The following is a 21,696-nucleotide window of genomic DNA, read 5'->3' as shown; positions in this document are numbered from 1 at the left end:
CTGCTCCAATGGAAACGAGACAGAGGCGGGCCCAGTGGCGGAAGGAGCATGGCGTGGAGACAGCTCAAAGTGAGTTCAGCTGGTGCGGCCCTGCAGCGGCGAGGAGAGAACTTGCGGGAAGGCAGGCGGGGGGAGGATGGAGGGAGGGCTAGCCTGGGCGAGGTGTGGACGGGAGGCGGCTCCGAGAGGGTGGGCCTCTTTGGCACGTTTGTGTCTTTGGGGACACCCGCAAATGATCATGCGTGTGCATTTACACATGTACGTGGTCACTGTGTAAACGGACGTGTAAACGGAGTAGATGCCGACCTGTGTCAGCGCACGTGGGCCTTTATTGAGCCAGGCACAGGGCGCTTAGTGAACACGGGATCGCCTAGCAGTGTGTGCAGCATCCAACCTGGAATAAAATTACAGTAAAACATGGTGCCAACCCTTTTAGATAAAAGTTTAGGGCAGGGTCTTTGTAACGGCGCTCAGAAATCTGTTGATCAACATAAGGGGCATTCCTACAGTCTCCTGGAGGAGAAGCGAGAAAAATGAATACTAGATCTATGTTGACGGCTAGGAGTGACCCTGAAGGCAAATCCGATCAGGTCACTTCCTTGTTCAGGGAACGAAACTCAAATCACCTGGGTGCATCTCATTCTCCTCTGCCGCCAAGAGTGGAGAGAGCATTTACACCGCCCCGCCCTGCCGCCTAATTAACTTCTATTTATCCTTTGAATATCAGCTTTAAGGCACTTGGTCAAGGAAGCCTTTCTCTACCTCTTTGATTGTTAGGTTCTTCTCTCACTTTTTTCTTCATAGCTTTGTCACAGTTATATGTTTGCATGATCATTGATTTCTGTCTCCTTCTGAGGTTGTACTCCTCGTAAAGGCAGGGACTCGGTCTGTACCCATCCTTGAGTGCACAGTCACTATGTGCTGAATGATTGAATGAATGAATGAGTGAGGAACTCAGCATTGGGCAGTGATAATTAGAGAAAAGTATTATGAGCGATGTTTGAGCTTGATCCAAGAAGACCTGATGCTCTCTAGAGAACAGACCTGTGGTTGCCAAGGGGGAGGGGGGTGGGGGAGGGAAAAATTGGGAGTTTGGGACTAGCAGATGCAAACTATTATATGTAGAATGGATAGACAGCAAGGTCCTGCCGTATAGCACAGGGAACTATATTCAATATCCTGTGATAAACCATAATGGAAAAGAATATGAAAAAGAATATATACACGTATAACTGAATCATTTTGCTATACAGGAGAAATTAACACAACATTGTAAATCAATGATACTTCAATAAAATTTTAAAAAAAGACCTGATGCTCCTTTAAAAAAATTTTTTTTTGCAACCCTCTTTATTATCCTGAAGTGGAATTTATGTATAATGTAATCTTTCTATATATAATTTTAAAAAGTCAACATAATGTCCTAACTGGAATATAAAGGAGAAGTAAATTTATAATAAAATAATATGTATTTCAACCCATAAATATTAGGGCATGAGTCACCTAGGTAGTGAGTCAGGTGTTTAAGCCTCTACTTAGAAATTCTAGTGCCACAGGAATGTTTTATTGTCAAACATCTAAGCAAAGCACTGAACCATTCCACATGGATTTTCTGAAACGGTGAGTGATTCTTGGTAATGTTCTGTGCAAAACAGTATAGTCATCCCTCAATCTACAAGGTAATTGCATTCCTGGAAAGTCAATACAGATGAAAACCACACAGGAGATTGTGTTTATGTGGGGAAATAGAGTTTGCATTTCTAGGCTCAGATAATATGAACAGATATTTTTACCTAGTGAATGTCAGTAGGATGTTCAAAAGTCACACACGATAGGGACCGTTCTGACTTTACTGACTTCCTGCTCACTAAATCTATTAACATTCTCCTCCGGGTGCCCACCACATGTCCCTAGGGGGCAATACCGCCCCTCTCTTAAAGATTTTTTAAAAAATTTTAATATTTAATTTATTTATTTTTGGCTGCGTTGGGTCTTCGTTGCTGCACACGGGTTTTCTCTAGTTGCGGCAAGTGGGGGCTACTCTTCGTTGCGGTGCGCGGGCTTCTCATTGCGGTGGCTTCTTGTTGCAGGGCACGGGCTCTAGGCGTGCGGGCTTCAGTAGTTGTGGCGCACAGGCTTAGTTGCTCCGCGACATGTGGGATCTTCCCGCACCAGGGATTGAACCCATGTCCCCTATATTGGCAGGTGGATTCTTAACCACTGCGCCACCAGGGAAGCCTTGCCCCTCTTGAAATCCCTGGCCTGGAGTCCTTCAGGGCTAGAGGAGTGCGTGTCAGCAGAAGTGCAGATACAGCCTCTGACCGTAGAGGCAATACGTGAGCAAGAACCCAAGGAGACCAGCGTTAGCAGAAGGCCATGGACATCACTGCATGTTATGTCCTCTGTGTGTGTGTGAGACGTGTAAAGGGTTCAGAGAAGGTGCTACAGCCTGGCCTTGAGGGGGCCCCATTGGCTCTTTTTTCCAGAAGCGGGCCCAGGATGCCATGGTGATACTGGGGGGCGGAGGACTTCTCTTCGCCTCCTACCTGACGGCCACGGGGGATGAACGTTTCTACGCGGACCACTTGATGCCGGCTCTGCAGGGGCTGCTGAACCCCGAGGCAGCCCACAGGCTGGCTGTTCACGTCACCTCCCTGGGCCTCCTTCCTCGTGCCACGTTTCAAGACTCTGACATGCTGGTAGGTACTCCTGTAACACCTTGTGCGATAGACACGAGGGTCAAGGTCAAAGTTCCCTAATTTATTTAGCTGGGGCTGATCCTTTTGAAAACCAGAGTCCCAAATTAGCCCCCCACCCCAAACCGTCATCCCCATCTACAGATCAAGAACGCTGAAGTGCAGAGTAGTTAAGTGACTTACCCAAATGCACACAGCTAGGAAGTGGCTAAGCCAGGAATCAAACCCATGGAGTCTGGCTCAGCATCCGTCCGTTAGCCGCCATCCTGCCTCGCGGAGGTCTCGGGTAGCTCAGTGTTCACCTCTGCTGAAAAGGGAAGCATGCCAGCATCACTAACATCTAATGTGATGTAGGCATGTCTAGCCAAGCCCTTTGAGGAAAGCATACGACTCCTGTCCCAGCCTCATTCCGTCCTGCATTCAACACAGGGGCCCCACCGTATCCCCTTCCTCTTCTGTGTGCTGGGGTTTCTGCAGCGAACAAAGTGCAAGAATCCACGTCCTCCTAGAATCTACATCCTCGTGCAAGCCCAGACAGTTTCCATTTAGGAGACTTCTTACCAAATGGGGAACATTAGAATGACGTGAACATGAAGAAGACACACTCAGACCTCTTTGGGGAAGGGTCACTGTTAGCAATCAAAGGGGCCTTCTCTACATTTTCCCTTTTTGTCTTAGAATCCCTTTCACTTCCCATCCTGCAGTTTTGAGCACACGTGGCACTTTTTTCTGTAAAAGTGAAAATCCTCTTTGGATTCCTATTGGTTAGAGAAAACAGGTACAAACGTAGGTCTTTCGTAAAAGCAAAGTGGCATAAAGAGAACTTCGGAAAAGTGGGGGAGACCTGTACGCAGATGCTCTGGTTTGGTGCCAGCCCCATTTGACCGTCACCTCTGGGCCTGAGGACTGAAGGCTGCCCAGGGAGCCTGTTGAGCAGCCGGGGCCGAGAGACCCGTCCTGGAGCACGGCCCCCAGGGCCCCCAGTGTGGCCACCCTCCCAGCCTCCCAGTCCCCGAGGCACCGCATGCACACACTCACTGCCATCTCTTCTTCCCCTCCTTGGGGCAGCCTTGCTTCCTCCTGCTTCCAAGGCCAGATGGTACCACCCTTGGAGGTCCTTGCTAGTCCTGGCACAGGCTTTCCTGCCATATCAGCTGACAGTGACGATGCTGTTGGCAACTGCTGACTTTACGATATCCTGATTCCTTTCCCACATTTTAACGTATTTATCTTGCTTCTAGATTTGTTGGCTAGATCAGGGTGTGAATACTAAGTCCCTCAGGAGTTAGGCTAGACCTGACAGTAATTAGGCCCCAGTCACTTTCATCATAGAGAACAATCAGGAATCCGCCCCATGTTTGCCAGGGAAGAACCTGCTTCCAGCCCAGCCTGGTTCTGGGGCCCAGCAATCAGTGCTGCTGGGTCGAGCACTGGAGTCGTGAGGACACAGCTGGGCCGTGGTATCACCTGGCTGAGGAGGGACACAGCGGGGGCTGACTTACTAAGATTAAAGGATTTTGCTGCCTGACTGTTTCAGAATAGCACCATCTAGGGGCTAAATAGTGGATAAGAAGGTACAGTTCTTCACCGTAATTGGAAAAGGCCCCACCTGTCTCCCGCTCAACCCATGGTGGAAACACTGTTTTTCTCCTCAGTGATGATACAGCCCGATGGTTCTCAAACTCTGGCTGGCATCAGAATCACCTGGAGAGCACTGTTAAAAACAAGTTCCCTCAGAGTTCCATTCTTCCCCACCCTCCCCCAGAGATTCTGATTCCTTAGTCCGGGGATGGGCCCTGGGATCTGCTGTTTCACAAGCAGGTGATTCTGATGTAGGCGTGCCGTGGACCACGCTTTGAGAAACACCAACATGGCCTTGTGTGCCTGTGACTTTGTCTCCTTCTCCCTAGGAAGTGAGAGTCCTGGGCCATAAATTCCAAAATCCAGTAGGAATCGCTGCAGGATTTGACAAGCACGGGGAAGCTGTGGATGGACTTTACAAGATGGGCTTTGGTTTTGTTGAGATAGGCAGTGTTACACCAAAACCTCAGGAAGGAAACCCCAGACCCAGGGTCTTCCGCCTCCCTGAGGACCAAGCCGTCATTAACAGGTAGGTGAGCAGCCTTCTCCCCAGCAGGACACTCGGGGTGTTTTTTTCTGCCATACAGTGTGGACATTTTTCTGTCATTTGGAATGCTCTGGAACCATGTTGAGCATCTACTCTGTGCGGGCGTAAAAGCAGGTTTTATGATTTCAGTTTAACGTGTATACACGATGAGGTTAAGAGAGCTACACGACTTAGCTACAGTCACGAGATCAGAAGCGGGAGAACCTGGGAACGGATGTTGGCTTATCTGACTTTAGAGTTTGTGCTCTTTCCACATTGTTACTCCAGTGTCCTTGCCCAGCTCTGTCCAGTAGAAATATCATGAGCCCTATATGTAATTTAAAATATTCTAGTAGCCACAATAAAATAGCAAAAAGAAACAGGTGCAATTAACTTTAATAATATATTCTATTTAATTATTATTTGTAACAGTTATTCATTATACTACTTAATTAGAAATACTTAATATACTCTATCATAATTTTAATATTAAGCAATATAAAAATGACTGGCTGTTTCCCTTCTTTCACTTGTACCAAGTCTTCGAAATCCAGTATGTTTTCCTTACGGCACTCTTGCTTTGGACTGGCCAGGCTTCGCTCTCAGTGGCCACACATGGCTAGTGGCTCTTGCACCTGACAGCACAGCTCCAGCCTTTAGTAACTGGGAAATTTAATAATCAACATAGACGGCTGCTTTTAGGAAGAGAGGTCCTTCTAGACCGTGTAAAGCCCTTCTCTTTGTAAGCCCTGGGCAGTTTTCTCTACAGCTAACCCAGAGAGTGAAGAAGTTCCTTCTTTTCGGTAACAGAGTTTTGAGAGCCTCGTTGGGGGCGTTGGTAGGCACCTTTGGGATCATGAAGGGCCTCCTGGGAGACTGACGTGGTTTATTTGGCTGCACGTCCTGCATCATCGTGCTGGTTTCGGGGAAAATTTCCAGCATTAGACATCGAGTTACTGACCTTTCCCCTGTAGGCTGGGATCAATATCTTCAGAACATTCAGGCAAAAAATATTTGTTGATGATTCGGCTGCCACAAATAATTGCAGGTACCAGGAAGACAGTGCCTGGCAGAGTCCCGTGGGTGAGAAGTGGCACAAGAGGGCCGGGCCTGAGCTCCAAGCACTTGTGTGCCCAGGCTCCCTGCTCTGCCTCGCACAGGGTGGGTGCTGAATGAACATGAGTCAACAACTACATGTATCTGTTAGGTGTTTTTGGCTGCAAGTGACAAAGTGGCTTAAACAATAGGCATTTGTTATTATTTTCTTCTCATTACGGGTGAAGTAGGCAGTTTTAGGGTTGGTTGAGCGGCAGGGTGGCGTCAGTACTCTGGTCCAACCTCTGTGGGCCTTCCCTTCTCGTTTGTAAGATGCCTACCCCAGCTGCAAGCATACGTCCTCGCATGAGGACATCAGAGAGCAGAAAGGGAAAGGAAGTATGGATATGGGAGGAGATATTTTCCCAGAAGCTCCCTGGTAGGCATCACCTTGTGTCTCAGTGACCAAGCCCCATCTCAAGTTCATGCTTGAGTTGCCAGCGAGGCTGGGAAAGGAGTCATTGGCATTTTCACCCCATGTCAGGGGAGCTGGGTTCCACAGGCAAGGAGGAAGGGAGTGGGGATGGCCATTAGGCCAACAACCCACAGTGGGGCTGGGGACGTAGAGATGATCAAGAGGGGCGAGGCCCAGGCTTTGCGGAGTGTCTAGTGGCAGGTGAGGGAGGAGATGTGTCCCTTGTCCTCGAGAAGACTGGAACCCAGCAGGGGAACTGAAGCATATACGTACATCCCAAGCTAGGAGAAAGATAGGTACAAAGCACTCCATGAATGCCAGGAGGTGAGGGATCATTTGTGGCTCGGAGCTTTATGCAAGGAGGAGAGGGTGCATTTGACTTGGGCCAGGAAGAGGGAGATTTAATAGGTAGAAAGGATGGGGGAATGGAGTGGCAGGATGGGTTCCAGGAAGCGTGTTCGTGGGGCACAGGCAGGAGGTGGGAAGATGGGTCATCAGAGTGGTGAGGGCCCCGTTGGGTGGGAAGCAGGAGTGGGCTAGGTCCAGACAGGTCTGGGCTGTTTACAGTGCTAGTTGGCTAAGTGGCTTGTTGGCAAATTTTAATCTTTCCCTTTGTATTTGATGGTGTTCTGGCAAGTTCTCTAGGATTTCCAGGGGTGTTTAGACTTTAGAAGTCTAAGAACTGACTCTGATTTTTTTCTTTGGTTTTTACATCATAAATATATGTTGAAAATGGCCATGGAGCCATCCCTCCAGAGTCTTTGCTTTCTGCCTGAGGGCTCTAACCTTATCTCCTCCCTAACGCTCTTCTGTGCTACAGATACGGATTCAACAGTCATGGACTCTCAGTGGTGGAACACAGGTTACGGGCCAGACAGCAGACGCAGGCCAGGCTCACAGAAGGTAAAGGGGGCCTGCCTAAGAGGGCTGTTCTTCAGTTGTTGGAAGGAAACTTGTGGGAGAAAGTCAGGAACATTCCTAGTGAAGTGAACATGATTGAACAATAGGAAAAAACAGTATGGAACTCAGGGCTCCTCTGCTAGAGGAATTTTCCTGGCTCCATCACACCCTCCAAGCTCTTAACTGAATTTCGCAACTGAGCAAAGATCCACTTAGTTCCTGCCTGGTTATGTAACCTGTGTCAAACTGGGACAGCTTGGAAGTAAGCAGTGCAGAGTGGCTGCTCTGTGATCACATAGGCAGTTGATGCGAGCAGGGCTTGGGCGCCATCTTTGTACATCCTGCTCTGTTGTCCTTTTGTCCGTTATAAATAATGAATGCTAATTATAGAAGTGTTAGTAAATGCAGGGAAGCATAAAGAAGAACATTAAAATTACTCACACTCTTCCCTACTCAGAGATAACTACTCCTGGCATTGGGGAAAATATCCTTCATGACTTATTTGGAAACACCATGCATTTTTTTTAATTCATTAATTTATTTTTGTCTGCATTGGGTCTTCGTTGCTGCACTAGGGCTTTCTCTAGTTGCAGCGAGCAGGGGCTACTCTTTGTTGCATTGCATGGGTTTCTCATTAAAGTGGCTTCTCTTGTTGCGGAGCACCGGCTCTAGCACGTGGGCTTCAGTAGGTACAGCACGCGGGCTCAGTAGTCGTGGCGCAGGGGCTTAGTTGCTCTGCGGCATGTGGGATCTTCCTGGACCAGGGCTCGAACCGGTGTCCCCTGCATTAGCAGACAGATTCTTAACCACTGCGCCACCAGGGAAGCCCACACCATGCATTTCTGAAGGCTGCCTTGGAGGTGCTGATACTCATTCCCTGGGGCTCCCTGCCTTGCTGTCCCTTGGGGTGAACATAGTGGTCTTGGCACCATGCCATCCTCACTGTACCTTCCCAGGTGCCCTCTAGGGTTGCATGGGGTTGCAGCCATCTTCCTTGGTGGGCCTTTCTGGAACTCCTTCCAGGAGTTTAGCCTCATTAGATGTCCTGGTGGTGAGATGAGAAAAACCTGCGGTACTGGATTCATTTCTGAACGCGAGATTGAAAGGGCCGAGGCAATTAGCAATCTCTGATTTGGGGAGTAGGAAATGACCTTGTTTGGAATTCCCTGGCTTTGGCAGAACCAGACCCTGCTATACTGTAGATAGACCTTGCCACTTGTGGGCTTTGAAGGTCATGATAGGACTTTCATGGTTTGTGATACTCTCCTGCCTTCTTGTCTCCCTTTCCTTCTTTTAACTGTTCACAGTGCCCCTTATACCACTTTTCTCCCGTTCTCCCTTGCCCGTTCCTCGCCCCCCACTGTGGTGCTGACATTTGTTGGAGACAAAATCCCATAGCAGAGCTCTGCACATAGTGTTCACCGGCAGCTGGAAGCCTTGAAGACAGCTTATTGTTAGCATCATACCAAGCAACATGAGTTGTTAAGAGCTGTGGTGCCCTTTGCGGGTAGAGTAATTCAGCAATTTTTGTCTAACTCCAAAATCTTGTCATTTGGGGCAAATGGCTACTAATGAAAGATCCACTGGCTACATGAAAGTGATATTCTCTATTAAGCTGGTTTACCTGTGTGGAAAAGAATTACAGTTTCCAAACCATCTTCACTTGATTTGGGAGGCTTGGAGACCTTGTTATATAATTTGTCTAACTGGATGCTAAACCCCTCCCCTCCCTTCCACTCATGAAGTGAGTGACACGAATTTCATTTACTTTCAAGTTGATGATAAAACAGGTGACTGCATTTAAGGTGTGAGAAGGTAGTTAGCAGTACTGGATGTTGTTCTTTGATCCTCCCTGACCTGACATACATTTTGTGAGCTAACTGGACGTCCCAGTTAGCTGGAAAAAGCAGGTGGTACCATGTATATACTTTAGCCTTTGCAGATAAGGTAGTATCTTAGGAGAAGTCAAGTACAGACAAGCCCTTGCTTTCACACATAGAAAAATACATTTCAGAAACACACTGAAAGTCGAAAACACAAGTCAGGTGATAATTCCCTGGATTTTAAAGTAAGGTGACCATATTACTTACTGTGCAAACTGAGACAACACTTTTGAGAGTGGAAGGGATGCAGGCATGAATAATTATGCCCAGGCTACAGGAGTATTCAGGGCTGTCCTGGGAGCACTGGGATGTGTGGTCACCCTAGTTACAAGGGGGAGTCCCTTCTCAGAGAATGGAAATTATAAAACCGTTATGCCTCTACATTTTAGGCATGAGAATCGAAAATATTTTCCAGTATTTTATACATATCCTTTAATTTTGCTTTTTCTTCATGACTGCACACCCAGTCACGTGACCCAAGTCTAACAAGCAGCCCTTGAGGGTAAACAGCTGCCCCTGTGGCATGCTACTGACTTTTGTCTCTTCTCAGTCGTATTTCATTTACGAGCCCTACCTTTTTAAACACTAGTATTTGCGCTCCTAATTTCTCCATTTTCCATTAAATCTTAAAAAAGAAAAAGGGCACAAAGCGGTAAAACATCCTAGGAGCTGCCCAAACCCAGCTGCGCAGATGAAGGTGGAGGGCTCGGTTCTTGGCCCGCAGGCAACAGCGCCGTGCGTAAGTCAGCGTTTGTCAGCTGGCGCGGGAAAGGTCACATTTGGAGTTGGAGAGCCTGTGAGGCTGTTCGTGGGCTCTTCGGTCAAGGATGGCTTCAGAATGTTGCACGGGAAACGGTGAGTGGGGACAAAATCCTGACCAGTGATATTTACAGATGGGCTGCCACTGGGAATAAACCTGGGGAAGAATAAGACCTCGGTGGACGCTGCCTCGGACTACGCAGAGGGGGTTCGAGTCCTGGGCCCCTTGGCTGACTACCTGGTAGTGAATGTGTCCAGTCCCAACACAGCTGGGCTGAGGAGCCTTCAGGGAAAGGCCGAGCTGCGCCGCCTGCTGACCAAGGTGGGCAATTACATCCCGCTCCACCAGCCTGTCCTACCTGCTCATCCTCTAGGGCAAAGCTTCAACGTTGCTATCCACTATCGAGCAGTTGTCCTTAAGACCTGGACCAGTTAGGACCCCTTGCTTCCCTCTGATTCCCGGTATAACACTGATTGTGCTCAGTATTAGTCAGCTGCTCAGTTATGTATCCCTGCTGTTAACCCACAAGGTCCGTGAGAGCAGGGACCACATCTCTCATTTACCACCCTGTCCCTAGCATCTAGCACATTGAATAGAATGACTTTTCATTAAACCGTGCTTGTGACAGTATTTGCTGTCTCTTTTAGGAACAAAAGTCTAAATAAACCTTGATATATTAGCCAATGCCAATGACATTAGGGACTCACTCTTGGGGATCTCTTGGTTCAAGAGAGTGGAATCAGCTCTGCCTTGATGGGGTCTTTTGCATAATTGAGAGCGGTGTTTCCTGAAAAGGAGAAATTGCTGGTGCTTTATTCTGACAGCTAGTGTGAAAACACACTGACCTGCGGCTGCAGGTCACGGTTATACTGTCAACTGCAGTCTTGGGGGTCCTCATCTCTGGCCCCATGTTGCTCTAGGTGCTGCAGGAGAGGGATGCCCTGAAGGTAGTGCACAAGCCAGCCGTGCTGGTGAAGATCGCTCCTGACCTCACGGCCCAGGACAAGGAGGATATTGCCAGTGTGGTGAGAGAGGTGAGTGTCGGTGCCTGGGGGACGCCCTTCATTGCCTGTAGAGGCCACCTGGCCAGCTGGGTTAGCCCAGACGGCAGTCTTTGTGGTTTCCTTTCTGTTATATGGAGGGCTGTCAGGATGTAATTTATCGTATACAGGCAGACCTTGGAGATATTAAGGGTTCAGTTCCAGACCACTGCAATAAAGCAAGTCACATGAACTTTTTGATTTCCCAGTGCATATAAAAGTTACGTTTACACTACTGTAGTCTGTTCAGTGCACAATAGCATTACATCTAAAAAAAATGTACATACCTTAATTAAAAAATACTTTATTCTTATTTTCTGTTTTATTAAAACATTTGAGGTGTAATAATCCAGATTAAAAAAAAACTTTATTGCTGAAAATATGCTCACCATCATCTGACAGTGCAGGGTTGCCAGAAACTTGTAAAAAAAAAACCAGTACCTGTGAAGCACAATAAAGTGAAGTGCAATAAAATGAGGTATGCCTGAAATAAAAAGTAAATGTTTCAATAAATGTTTGAATGGGTCATTTTCTCCTGCCTCTTCCCTCCTCTTCCCTCCTCTTCCTTCAGCAAGGGCTTTAAGGCTGTGCATCCTTCAGTCTTGGTCAGACTGCAGTGTTCTGTCTTTCTCCAGTCTAACCCTGGGTTTGTGTGTCATAGGGGAGTAGCGCAAACACAGACTGAGCCCGGCAGTCCGGGGTTGAAATCCTGATTCCGCCACTTACTACCTGGAGGCTTTGGACAGGACACTCTAGATTGAGTTGTTCTAAGGATTAAACCGTGTCCTGGGGGAACTGTACGGGTGGTTGGTACATGATGGCTGCTACTATCACGTTGAGGCTCACTCTGACACTTGCCCAGAAAGCATAGTGAGTGAGGCCTGGTCTAGCTCTTGCTTCTGTGGCCTTAAGTGTGGGCGCCCAGCCCGGCTGCTCTCTCAGACCCCCGCGGAAGCTTCTCCAAGTCCGTCGTGCCCTGACTTAGGGGCTCTTTCTCTGTCTCACACTGCAGTTGGGCATCGATGGACTGATTGTCACGAACACCACAGTGAGTCGCCCTGCCAGCCTCCAGGGGGCCCTGCGCTCTGAAATGGGAGGGCTGAGCGGGAAGCCCCTCCGAGATTTATCAACGCAAACCATCAGGGAGATGTATGCACTCACCCAAGGCAAGAATCTGGTGTCCCTGTCTTCAGATCTACGTGTGGCTCAGGCGCCGAGTCTGTGATGGTATCGGGGTTCCTGAACTGCTGCACTCAGCAGCGGGCCGGGGCTGCAGCCAAACAGCTCCTGGCTCTCCTGTCACCCAGCCTTCCTCACAGTGTGCTGTGTGCTTCTCTGCAGGTAGAGTTCCCATCATCGGGGTTGGCGGTGTCAGCAGCGGGCAGGACGCGCTGGAGAAGATCCGGGCGGGGGCCTCCCTGGTGCAGCTGTACACAGCCCTCACCTACCGGGGGCCGCCCCTGGTGGGCAGAGTCAAGCGGGAGCTGGAGGCCCTTTTGAAGTGAGTGGGGCCACCTGTGGCTTGAACCAGGCAAAGTTAATGTGGTATCAACTCAGAATGACTCAAATCAAGGGGATGCTATTCATCAGTCTTTATTCTTCATTGAAAATGCATTTGAGGGGTACACCCCAAACGCAGGGGAAACTTACCCTGTTGCTCTTTTGACAAAGGTCAAACAGTGCCAAGGAATTCAAGATTAACTTCCAAGGCAATGGTGTTCATAGGCCCGAGGAGTTCTGGTGGCATTCAGTAACACTGGCTTGATGTCAGGAGCTGTCGGTTCTTAAAATTGATTCCCTCCCTGGCCTGAAGACCTGGGTAGATTCCAGGGTGAAGACACTGTACAGGGCACGAGCATGCGTTTGGGAGAGCGAGGCAGGTGCAGTTACGGACGAGATAGAGCCTGGTTGAGCGTGGGCTTCCAGTAAGAGCCAGGCCTTTCCTTTACCATTTGCTGAAATTGCTTTGTTTTCTTTCTCCAGGGAGCAGGGTTTTACCAGAGTCACAGATGCCATTGGAGCAGATCATCAGAGGTGACGATGGGTCGGTGGGAAGCCTGATCTGGAACCGTCCCGCTAAATCAAGCGAGCCTTTGTGGCTGATGGAAAGAGGAGACCACATCCCCAAACCACAGGGGCCCCTCCACCGGCTGGACTGTAAAAGCCAAGCATGAGGGTCACCAGAAGCAATGCAAGGCTTTGTTCAACCACTTGTTGGACAGGAACTGCATCCATGATTCTTTCTAGATTCAAATCCCAGGATCCTTTAATATTACAAGGACATTAGACATTTGGAGGGAAAATCACGGTAAAATAAAGTCATTTAAAAACTGGATTTAAATCCCAGCCCTCTTGCCCAGATCCTGTAGGTCCTTCCAGGCCTCTGCTCCCCCAGGATCTGTAGTGGGCTTCCCAGGAGCTTGACTCTCTTTCATTCTATCTTTATTTTTATTTAAAATTTTACCTGTATTTTGAAAATATTTCAAACTTAGATAAAAGTTGCAAGAATAGGGCTGTGGATGGCCATCCTCTCCATGTCTGCACCTGGTCTTCCCTCTGTGCGCAGAGGGACACTGGTCATGCTGGTCATTTTCACTTGATTACTTCTGTAAAGGCCCTGTCTCCAAACAAGGTCACATTTTGAGATACTGCCAGTCTGGATTTTAACATGGCAATTTTGGAGAGACATAGTTCAGAAAATGGGCTTGTTATCCCCCTTATTGAAAAATCTGTGACTTGTGGGCCATTGGGCAGGCAGGTTCTCGAGGTGCTTGAAGACACTAGACAAGGGGCTCAAGAGGTCTAGTCATTAACTAAAGAAACAGAAATGCTAACCTTTTCAAAACTGAAAAGCAAATGGTGATTGGAGGTTGAAAACCTCGGCTGGGAAGTGCTGTAGATGTCAGTATGCCTTCGCAGCCAACAGGAAATTACCTTTATTCTCTTCAGCTCAGTGCAGGTTTGATTTTAAAATTTCTTGGTAGCTCTGAGGAGAGGCCTGTGGCTGCTGTAGAGGTAATATGTCCTTGTCTCATCGTTGAATCTCGGCCTCAGCCCTCAGCCTCTGCCCACTGCCTCTGCCAAGAAGCCAACAGTCAGTCTCCTGCTGTCTTTTACAAAGATCTTTTTCCTGTTTCTTAAAAAAGAATCTTAGGGACTTCCTTCGTGGTGCAGTGGATAAGACTCTGTGCTCCCAATGCAGGGGGCCCAGGTTCGATCCCTGGTCAGGGAACTAGATTCCACATGCATGCTGCAACTAAGAGTTTGCATGCCACAACTAAGGAGCCCACGTGCCGCAACTAAGGACCCCACATGCCACAACTATGAGCTGGTGAGCCACAACTACGGAGCCCTGGAGCCGCAACTAAGGAGTCCACGTGCAGCAACTAAGACCTGGTACAACCAAAAATAAATAAATAAATAATAAAAAATAGAGGTAATTATCTCTTAAAAAAAAGAACCTTAGTATGAAAATAATACCTATTCATGAATTAAACAGTATAGCCCCCAAATTAATGTTGTCTACCTCCTTCCCTCCTCAAACAATCCCACATATCAGAGGTAGTCACAGTTAACTTTTGTATCCATCTAGATTTTTCCAGTCAGTTTTCTTTGTATATGCAAGCACATACCCATAGCTATTCTGTCTTTTTAAAAAAATCTATCACACACACATATAAAAGTGTTTCAAGAATAGTACAAAGAACTATTTTTTTTTTTTGGCCACACCGTGTGGCTTGCAGGATCTTAGTGCCCTGACCAGGGATAGAGCTAGGGAATATACATGTACACATACATCTATATTTCTATATCTCTCTATATTGAAAACCATGAGTTCAGACTGATACCTTCAATTCCAATCCCAAACCATAAGTTTAATTCTAGTTTCTTCCCTCCCCATATTTGTAACTCTCTTCTCTGACTGTGGAAACCCTGACTACCTCTATACTTACTCTATTTTCTTATTTGATCAGTCCTCTCATATGTGAGTAATCTCTGGTTTCCACCCCCTGCCATGTGCTGGCATCCTTTTTCCTTGCTTGGGTCCTGACATCTTTCACCATCCCTTACCCCTTGGGCACTGTCCTCACTTTGTACAGCTCCAATACCTGCTCCAGGCTGCTCCCGGGGGCAGACATCCCCCTCACCTCATTTAGGCTCTGACTTCTTTGCTGGCCTGTCCCCCTGCATGGCCACTTTCCTTGTAAGCTAGGACTCTGACGCCCCGCACCAAATGCTTACGCACACACACACTTTGTGGGCGCCCTGTTTGTCCTGTGTGGGTATTGACTGATTTTCTACTTTGAGCCCCTTGCTCCTCTTTTGCTGCCACTGCAGGCACCTACCTTGCTCTGTGCCAGCTAATGGCTTTATGACTGAACTGTTCAGGGAAAGGGGGAAGGAAAGGGGAAGAGTTGCCCTTTGGAAGATTCTCTGTTGGAGACTGACAATCTGTCTTTTAGCACAGCTTCAACGGGCTGCTGTTTCTCTTGAGCACCAGCGTAAGTAGTTGGCTTGCGTTCAGGGGCCCTGTGGTGTAAGGAGTACCTGTTTTTCTTAACGCTGGAAACTACACTCAGCCCAGAGAAGCGCAATGCTGGGAGACACATGGGAGGAGGCCCAGGTTGCCAATGCCCCGTGAGGCCCAGGACTGTTGGGTGGATTAGTGTGCAGAATTGCTAATATCATTTACATTATTGACTCTTGCATTTTGTGTTGTGTGCATCTCCTGCCAATTTCACATTAGTTAAATAAGTAAATTCACATTAGTTAAATAGTAAGTTAAATCTTATTTCACAACTTGCTTTTTTTCCCCATATAATCATGGAGTCTTTCAATGTCCGTCCCTTCAATCTACCTTGCTCTTTCTAACAGCCCTTTGGTTTTCCGCAGCTCAGATATATCAGTATTTGCTTATGGCTAGAGGTGCAGGCTGTTTGTTTTTCACATCACAAACAGTACATCAGCGAGTCTCTTGGTTTATGTATCTTTGTGCTCTTCCAGTAAAATTTCTGTGGAATAGATTCCCAGAAATGGTATCGCTCAGGCAAAGGTTACGTGCACTGAAAATGTTGATAGTTACCGCCAGGTTGCCATTAGAGGGGGTTGTTCAGTTCATACTTTCTCTACAACTTTGTAAGAGAGGCCCCTTTCCTCTTAGGCTGCTCCACGCGGGAATTTTCAAGTACTGCCCTGGAATAAACTTGTTCCTTCTCCACTTTCTCACTGGAGATAGTTTCCATTATGTCTCTTCCTTGGTGGAAAAAGAAAAAAGGAATCGTGGGTTTAGCAAGCCACTTTGGGCTTCAGCCAGTGTGATTGCCACATCCATTTGTGTGTGTGTGTGTGTGTTTGTGTATCTGGGAGAGAGAGAGAAGAGATTTCAAATAAGGCACAGGGGAACTTCCCTGGTGGTCCAGTGGCTAAGACTGCACTCCCACTGCAGGGGGCCCGGGTTTGATCCCTGGTCAGGTAACTAGATCCCGCGTGTCGCAACTAAGACCCGACGCAGCCAAATAAATAAATAAATAAATGTAAAAAACAAACAAACAAACAAAAACGCAGGGAAGGGTAACAGAAGGGGTGTAGCTTTCCCTGGGTTCACCCATTCTCAGTTGTTTCAGGCGACCCTGCATGTCTTTCCTCCTGCTGTGGGCATCATGTAGCTTTTGTGGGCCTCAGTCTCCTAATGTGTAAAATGGGGAGGACAGACCCATCTCAAAGGGCTGTTCTGAGGATTAAATACTAAGGGCAATATGGCTCAGCACATCCTAATCTCTTAATAAACAATATTTTCAATGTTTCTAATCATCAAAAAAGTCCTGCAAATAGGTATTACTGTGCTTGTATTCACAGATAAAATGAGGGCTTTGAGAGATTAAATAACCTCCCCAAACCAGGCAGCTGGGAATCAGCGGAACTGGGCCCCAGGGCCTGAGTATCTCCTTCTGATGAAGGTAAAGGTCCTTACAGGACCTCTGACAAGTATTATTAGTCCCTTTTCCCTTCTCTTCTCCCTCAAAAGTTCATCTTCTTTTAACATATAGACTTCCTGTGTGCAATTACTTTTTATAAAAAAGCTTTCATAGATACTTGCCCTGGGCACTTGATTGGTCTGAAATAAGGTGGTCAAATGGGATCTAGTGATGGAAGCTCAGAGTCCCGTAGAAGTGGGGGACATTCTGTAGGCACCACAGTGCCAGCCAGGGCTGAGCCTGAGGATCCAAAACATAGCAGCTTGAAACAACAATCATTTACTGTTCCACACAGTGTCGGGTCAGGAATTCAGGAGCAAATTAGTTGGTGGTTCTGGCTCAGGGTCTCCCAGGAGGTTGGCCAGGGCTGCAGTCATCTAAGGCTTCACGGGGGCTGGGGCATCCACTTCTAAGATGGCCTGGGAGCTGGTGCTGGCCGTTGGCAGGAAGGGCTGCCTGAGTGTCCTGCCAGGGCACCCAGCTTCTCCTAGAGCCAGTGACCTACAGCAAGGTGGAAGCTCCGATGCCTTTTATGACCTCGTCTTGGTGGTCATACACCATTACTTATGTCACTTTCATTCCCTTCATTAGAATAGAGTTGCCAGTTTTAGTAAAACAAAAACAATGGGATACCCAGTTAAATTTGAATTCCAGATAAACAATGGATATGCTTTTAAGTATAAGTACATCCCATGCAATAGTTGGGACATGCTTATGCAAAAATTTACTTGTTGGGCTTCCCTGGTGGCGCAGTGGTTGAGAGTCCGCCTGCCGATGCAGGGGACACGGGTTCGTGCCCCGGTCCGGGAAGATCCCACATGCCGTGGAGCGGCTGGGCCCGTGAGCCATGGCCGCTGAGCCTGCGCGTCCGGAGCCTGTGCTCAGCAACGGGAGAGGCCACGGCAGTGAGAGGCCCGCGTACCGCAAAAAAAAAAAAAAAAAAAAAATGTTGTTTTTCTGAAATCCAAATTTAATTGGGCATAACGTAATTTACCTGGCAACTCTATGTTAGAAGCAAGACACTAAGTCCAGCACACATATCAGTACAAGGAGAGGGAAATTAGTTTCCATTTTTGAAGGGAGGAATGTCAAAAGAATTTGTGGAGATATTTCTAAACCACCATGAGCAGAATTTTGAAAAGTTCATTTGGTCCTGGTGTCTGTGGTAACTGCATGGCAGCCTAATAGGATGAAATAGTTCTCAGACAAGCAAGGTCATCTTTCTAATTATCTTGTACATTGGTAAATTTACAGCAAATCACACAGTGTCTTCTTTGATCTTCAGACAGCTTTGTGTGAGGTAGGTGAGGTGGAGGTTATGACCTGCACTTTACAGATGAGGAAACTGAAGTTAAGTGCCTGCCCCAAGAGGATATGGGCAGAAATGGCAGAGGGAGGACACAGTCTCCTAATTTCAAGTCTAGCACTTGCTCTGCTCTACCCAGTAGTATCCTGATATACCACTGAGCCCTCTGCTGTACAAGATGTCTTGGATTCATTTTCTATCTATCTGTTATCTCAGATGGTGATGGGACTTGTGGATCCTTGCTGCTGTGCTGCAATCTCGGTGATAGGGGATACCCTTGGAGAAGTTGAGGGCCAAGATGCCATCTTCTCTCTCCACACCCACAAACTCTGAGATCCACCCTGGCTAAGACTCAGGATTCAACCCACTACCCGCAGACCCTCTAAACTGACTGGCTCCAGAGTGCCGACAGGAACAGCATTCCTGTTCATCAGGAGGTAGTCAACCTTATGTGAAAAAGACCGTGGAACAGCCAAACCAAATAGAGAATTACTCTCCCCCAATTTTTATTATAAGACATTTAGACATAAGAAAAGTTGAAAGAATAGTGTAAAAAATTACTCTCCCCCAATTTTTATTATAAGACATTTAGACATAAGAAAAGTTGAAATAGTGTAACAAACATCTATACCCCCCTCCACCTAGACTCATTAATTCTTTCTATCTTTTCCATGCTTTTCTTACCAATCTTTTTAATCTATTTATATACAGTATTTTGATGAACCATTTTGAAGGAAATGGTAGATGTCAGGACACTTCACTCCTAAGTACTTCATAGCCTGCATCTGCTAAAAAAGCGGATATGTTCCTATGAAAACATAACTCTATGATCTTACCTAAGAAAACAGCCATGATTTCCTAATATCATCTAACATTTAGTCCATATTCCAAGTTTTCCCATTGCCCTAAAAATAACTTCTAGAGTCAATCAAGGCTCACCTGTATGTTTCTTTAGTCTTTTTAAATCTAAAGCCGTCACCTCTGAAGACATCAGGCGAGTTGTCTTATAAACGGTTCTACATTCTGGATTCCCAGAATAAAGGCTATATTTCCTTCAGCCTTTGATCTCTGCTGTAGCTGCATGTGGATATATGACCAAATGCTACTCAGTGAGATACGTATGAAAGTACCGTGTGCAACTTCTGGGAAGTCTGCCGCTGCCCGGATCATGATGTCTGGAGCTTTGGCAGCCTTTTTAGACCTGAGGATCAAGGTCATCCCAGAGGCATAAGCTGGAAAGGGCTTCATGCCAGCTCTGTCTGCTTATTTCCCTACCTCTTTTATTTGAGAAAATAAAACCTTGTGTGCTTAAGTCACTGTCAATTGGGGTTTTCCCTCATATTTAGCCAAATTTAATCCCAGCTAATAAAGAAGCCAGATTGAGACTTACTGTAATCTTTTACTTACCTGGAAGATATGTTATCTGCTTTCTACTTGGCTAAGACCCATGTCAAGATTTCTCTTTCCTCCAGGTGCAGATCTCTGGTGCTAGCACAGTGTGAGAATGTTACCTGTGGAATCAGACTATCATGTTACCTGTGGAATCTTGGCAGTCAGGGAAATTTTTTCTAAGAAACTTGTGGTTGTAAATGTGGGAAATGAAGTTAGTGTGGCTGTCACAGCTAAGAGGACACCGGTGGGCAGGGCCAAGAGGTGTGTGTGCAGGGGCAGGGTGAGAATGACCCAGCACCGGCAGGCAGTGGGTGTTTGTGAAATACCTGGGTAGCAACACAGGGGCCAGGCTCCGAAGGGCAGGGCCTTTTGGGGAGGAAATGCAATTACCATGAAAACTCCCCGCATTCTTGCCAGCCAGGGAGAGGTTTCCTGGGTGTTGAAAGCCACAGTTGGCAAGTGTCCCACAGGAAACAGAAAGAGTTACAGCAGGTGAAGGCAACCTGCCCACACCACCTGCCACCCCTTTAATCACTAGGGTTGACCTGGTTGGATCCAGGAACAAAGCTGTGCCTGGAGGGTCAGAAGGCCTCCTGGGGCAGCACAACCCCCTTCCTGCCCAGACAAGTGTAAGCTATAACTGAGGTGCCATTTCATCCCTTGGTTATGCGAGAAGCTGGCTAGCCTGCTGAGCTTCGTCCATTTTATTGGATGTGGAATTTGTAAGGTTACTGGATCTAGTGACACCTTCCTACCTCAACGGAGCAAAAAGTATGGAATCAATGTCCTGGATCCTAAAAATTTCACTCTGGTTAGATGAGAATTTCAACTACAATTGAGACTCTAACATAACCATTAAAAAACAAACACACAACCATACAAATATATATTTATATGCACGTATACACACATGTATGTATACACATATGTGTGTGTGAATACAGCTGACCCTTATTCATCTGTTCTTTCACTCACTCATTCTTCCAAGAATCATTTATTGAGATCCTACTTCCTGCTGGTGGCCGTGTCATGTGTTGGGGATGAAGATAGCTGAGTTTTCCACCATCTTTCCAAATCTCCAAAGACACAAATTCTGTTGACCCTTGAACAACGCAGGGGTTGGGGCAGTGACCTCTGTGCAGTCAAAAATCTGTGTATAACTTTATGGTCCCCGGATTCGACCAACCACAGATCGTGCAGTACTGTAGTACGTGTTTATTGAAAAAAATCTGTGTATAAGTGTACCCACACCGTTCAAACCCTTATTCAAGGGTCAACTGTACAAACACAACTGGCCAGAATCCACTGGGTTACACCCAACAACAGAGGAAGGAGCCCAGGGCTTCCCTAGCAGAGAGGAGGGCCACCTGGGGGCTTAGCAGGTTACAGCTATGCTGATTTCTCTGTGGCCAGGACTAATTTCATACTATTTCCTGGAGCCATAATTAAGCAAATTCCTGATTTCTTACACTGATTCAAAAGCAGAGCTCCATTTTAACACCATTCCATCTAGAGAGATCTGTCTTGGGACTGGGGTGGATGGCTCAACTCCACCCAGAATGTGGCTGGCACCCAGGGGTGACTGTTCCCAAATGCTTGCCAGGCAGTTTCCTTGGTCTATTTCCTAATGCGTCTTGCAGCCAAGGCCCACGTGGTTCTTCCTGCTTCCCCGCTGTGGTGCTCTCAGGGCCTGGACAGGGGCTCACTTCTTTGCAGCATCAGGCTTCTCCAGCTTTGGGTGCCAGTGTTTTAGGGTCTTCCTTACCCTCTGCTGGGTATCACTGCCAGGGTCCTGGTTTTAATGATACACACGGTTCCTAATGGGCTTTGATAGCCACTCAGAACTGATATCCTTACCCTGACTAGTGAGGTTAGCTAGCAAGTTTGTTATCCCTTCCAGGTAAAAATGTCTTAATTCAGTACAGGATTTGTCCCTAGTTGACCCTTAAAAGTGACTCTAATTGTGAGAACTCAAGGCTGGATATGTGAGGGGCCTTGAAAATCCAGTAAGGTCCCTCGTGTTGGGGAGGGAGTACCTTAAGGTGGCCGAGGGCTCCGCTCAGGTTTGAATCCTGCCTCGAGGTAGCTGTGTTGCCTCGAGCAAGTTCCTTCTCTTCTCTGTACCCA

The 21,696-nt window shown here is 47.2% G+C and overlaps 1 protein-coding gene and 1 long non-coding RNA gene across 6 annotated transcripts; one reads left to right on the top strand and one right to left on the bottom strand.

The window, feature by feature from the left end:
- The first annotated feature begins 30 nt into the window (after positions 1-30).
- DHODH (dihydroorotate dehydrogenase (quinone)) lies at positions 31-13,231 on the top strand. Of its 4 annotated transcripts, none has more exons than XM_060129881.1 (9): positions 31-69; positions 2,487-2,699; positions 4,607-4,806; positions 7,134-7,216; positions 9,990-10,177; positions 10,777-10,890; positions 11,909-12,113; positions 12,238-12,397; positions 12,880-13,074. In XM_060129881.1, exons 1-9 carry the CDS (start codon positions 49-51, stop codon positions 12,932-12,934), a joined length of 1,239 nt encoding a protein of 412 aa, XP_059985864.1. In that variant the 5' UTR covers positions 31-48; the 3' UTR covers positions 12,935-13,074. The 4 variants fall into 4 exon arrangements, with proteins under 4 accessions (XP_059985864.1, XP_059985867.1, XP_059985866.1 ...); XM_060129884.1 differs by having other exon boundaries at positions 11,909-11,944; positions 12,880-13,020; XM_060129882.1 differs by having other exon boundaries at positions 44-121.
- Positions 7,072-20,111, bottom strand: LOC132509207 (uncharacterized). Of its 2 annotated transcripts, none has more exons than XR_009536927.1 (3): positions 19,585-20,111; positions 12,058-13,973; positions 7,072-10,643 (listed from the first exon to the last, which is right to left on the bottom strand). It is a non-coding gene; the product is annotated as an uncharacterized LOC132509207 (long non-coding RNA). The 2 variants fall into 2 exon arrangements; XR_009536926.1 differs by lacking the exon at positions 19,585-20,111 and adding an exon at positions 19,117-19,557.
- Positions 20,112-21,696: the final 1,585 nt, after the last annotated feature.

This window comes from Lagenorhynchus albirostris, chromosome 19 (assembly GCF_949774975.1).
Source record: "Lagenorhynchus albirostris chromosome 19, mLagAlb1.1, whole genome shotgun sequence".
Lineage (NCBI taxonomy): Eukaryota > Metazoa > Chordata > Mammalia > Artiodactyla > Delphinidae > Lagenorhynchus > Lagenorhynchus albirostris.
This window is presented reverse-complemented; position numbering and strand designations above follow the sequence as displayed.

Excerpts from the sequence above, each read along its gene's own strand:
- DHODH (XM_060129881.1), top strand. The coding sequence starts at position 49 with ATGGCGTGGAGACAGCTCAAA. Across the intron at positions 70-2,486 it reads TGGCGTGGAGACAGCTCAAA|AAGCGGGCCCAGGATGCCAT; the intron begins GTGAGTTCAGCT and ends TCTTTTTTCCAG. Across the intron at positions 10,891-11,908 it reads TTGCCAGTGTGGTGAGAGAG|TTGGGCATCGATGGACTGAT; the intron begins GTGAGTGTCGGT and ends CTCACACTGCAG.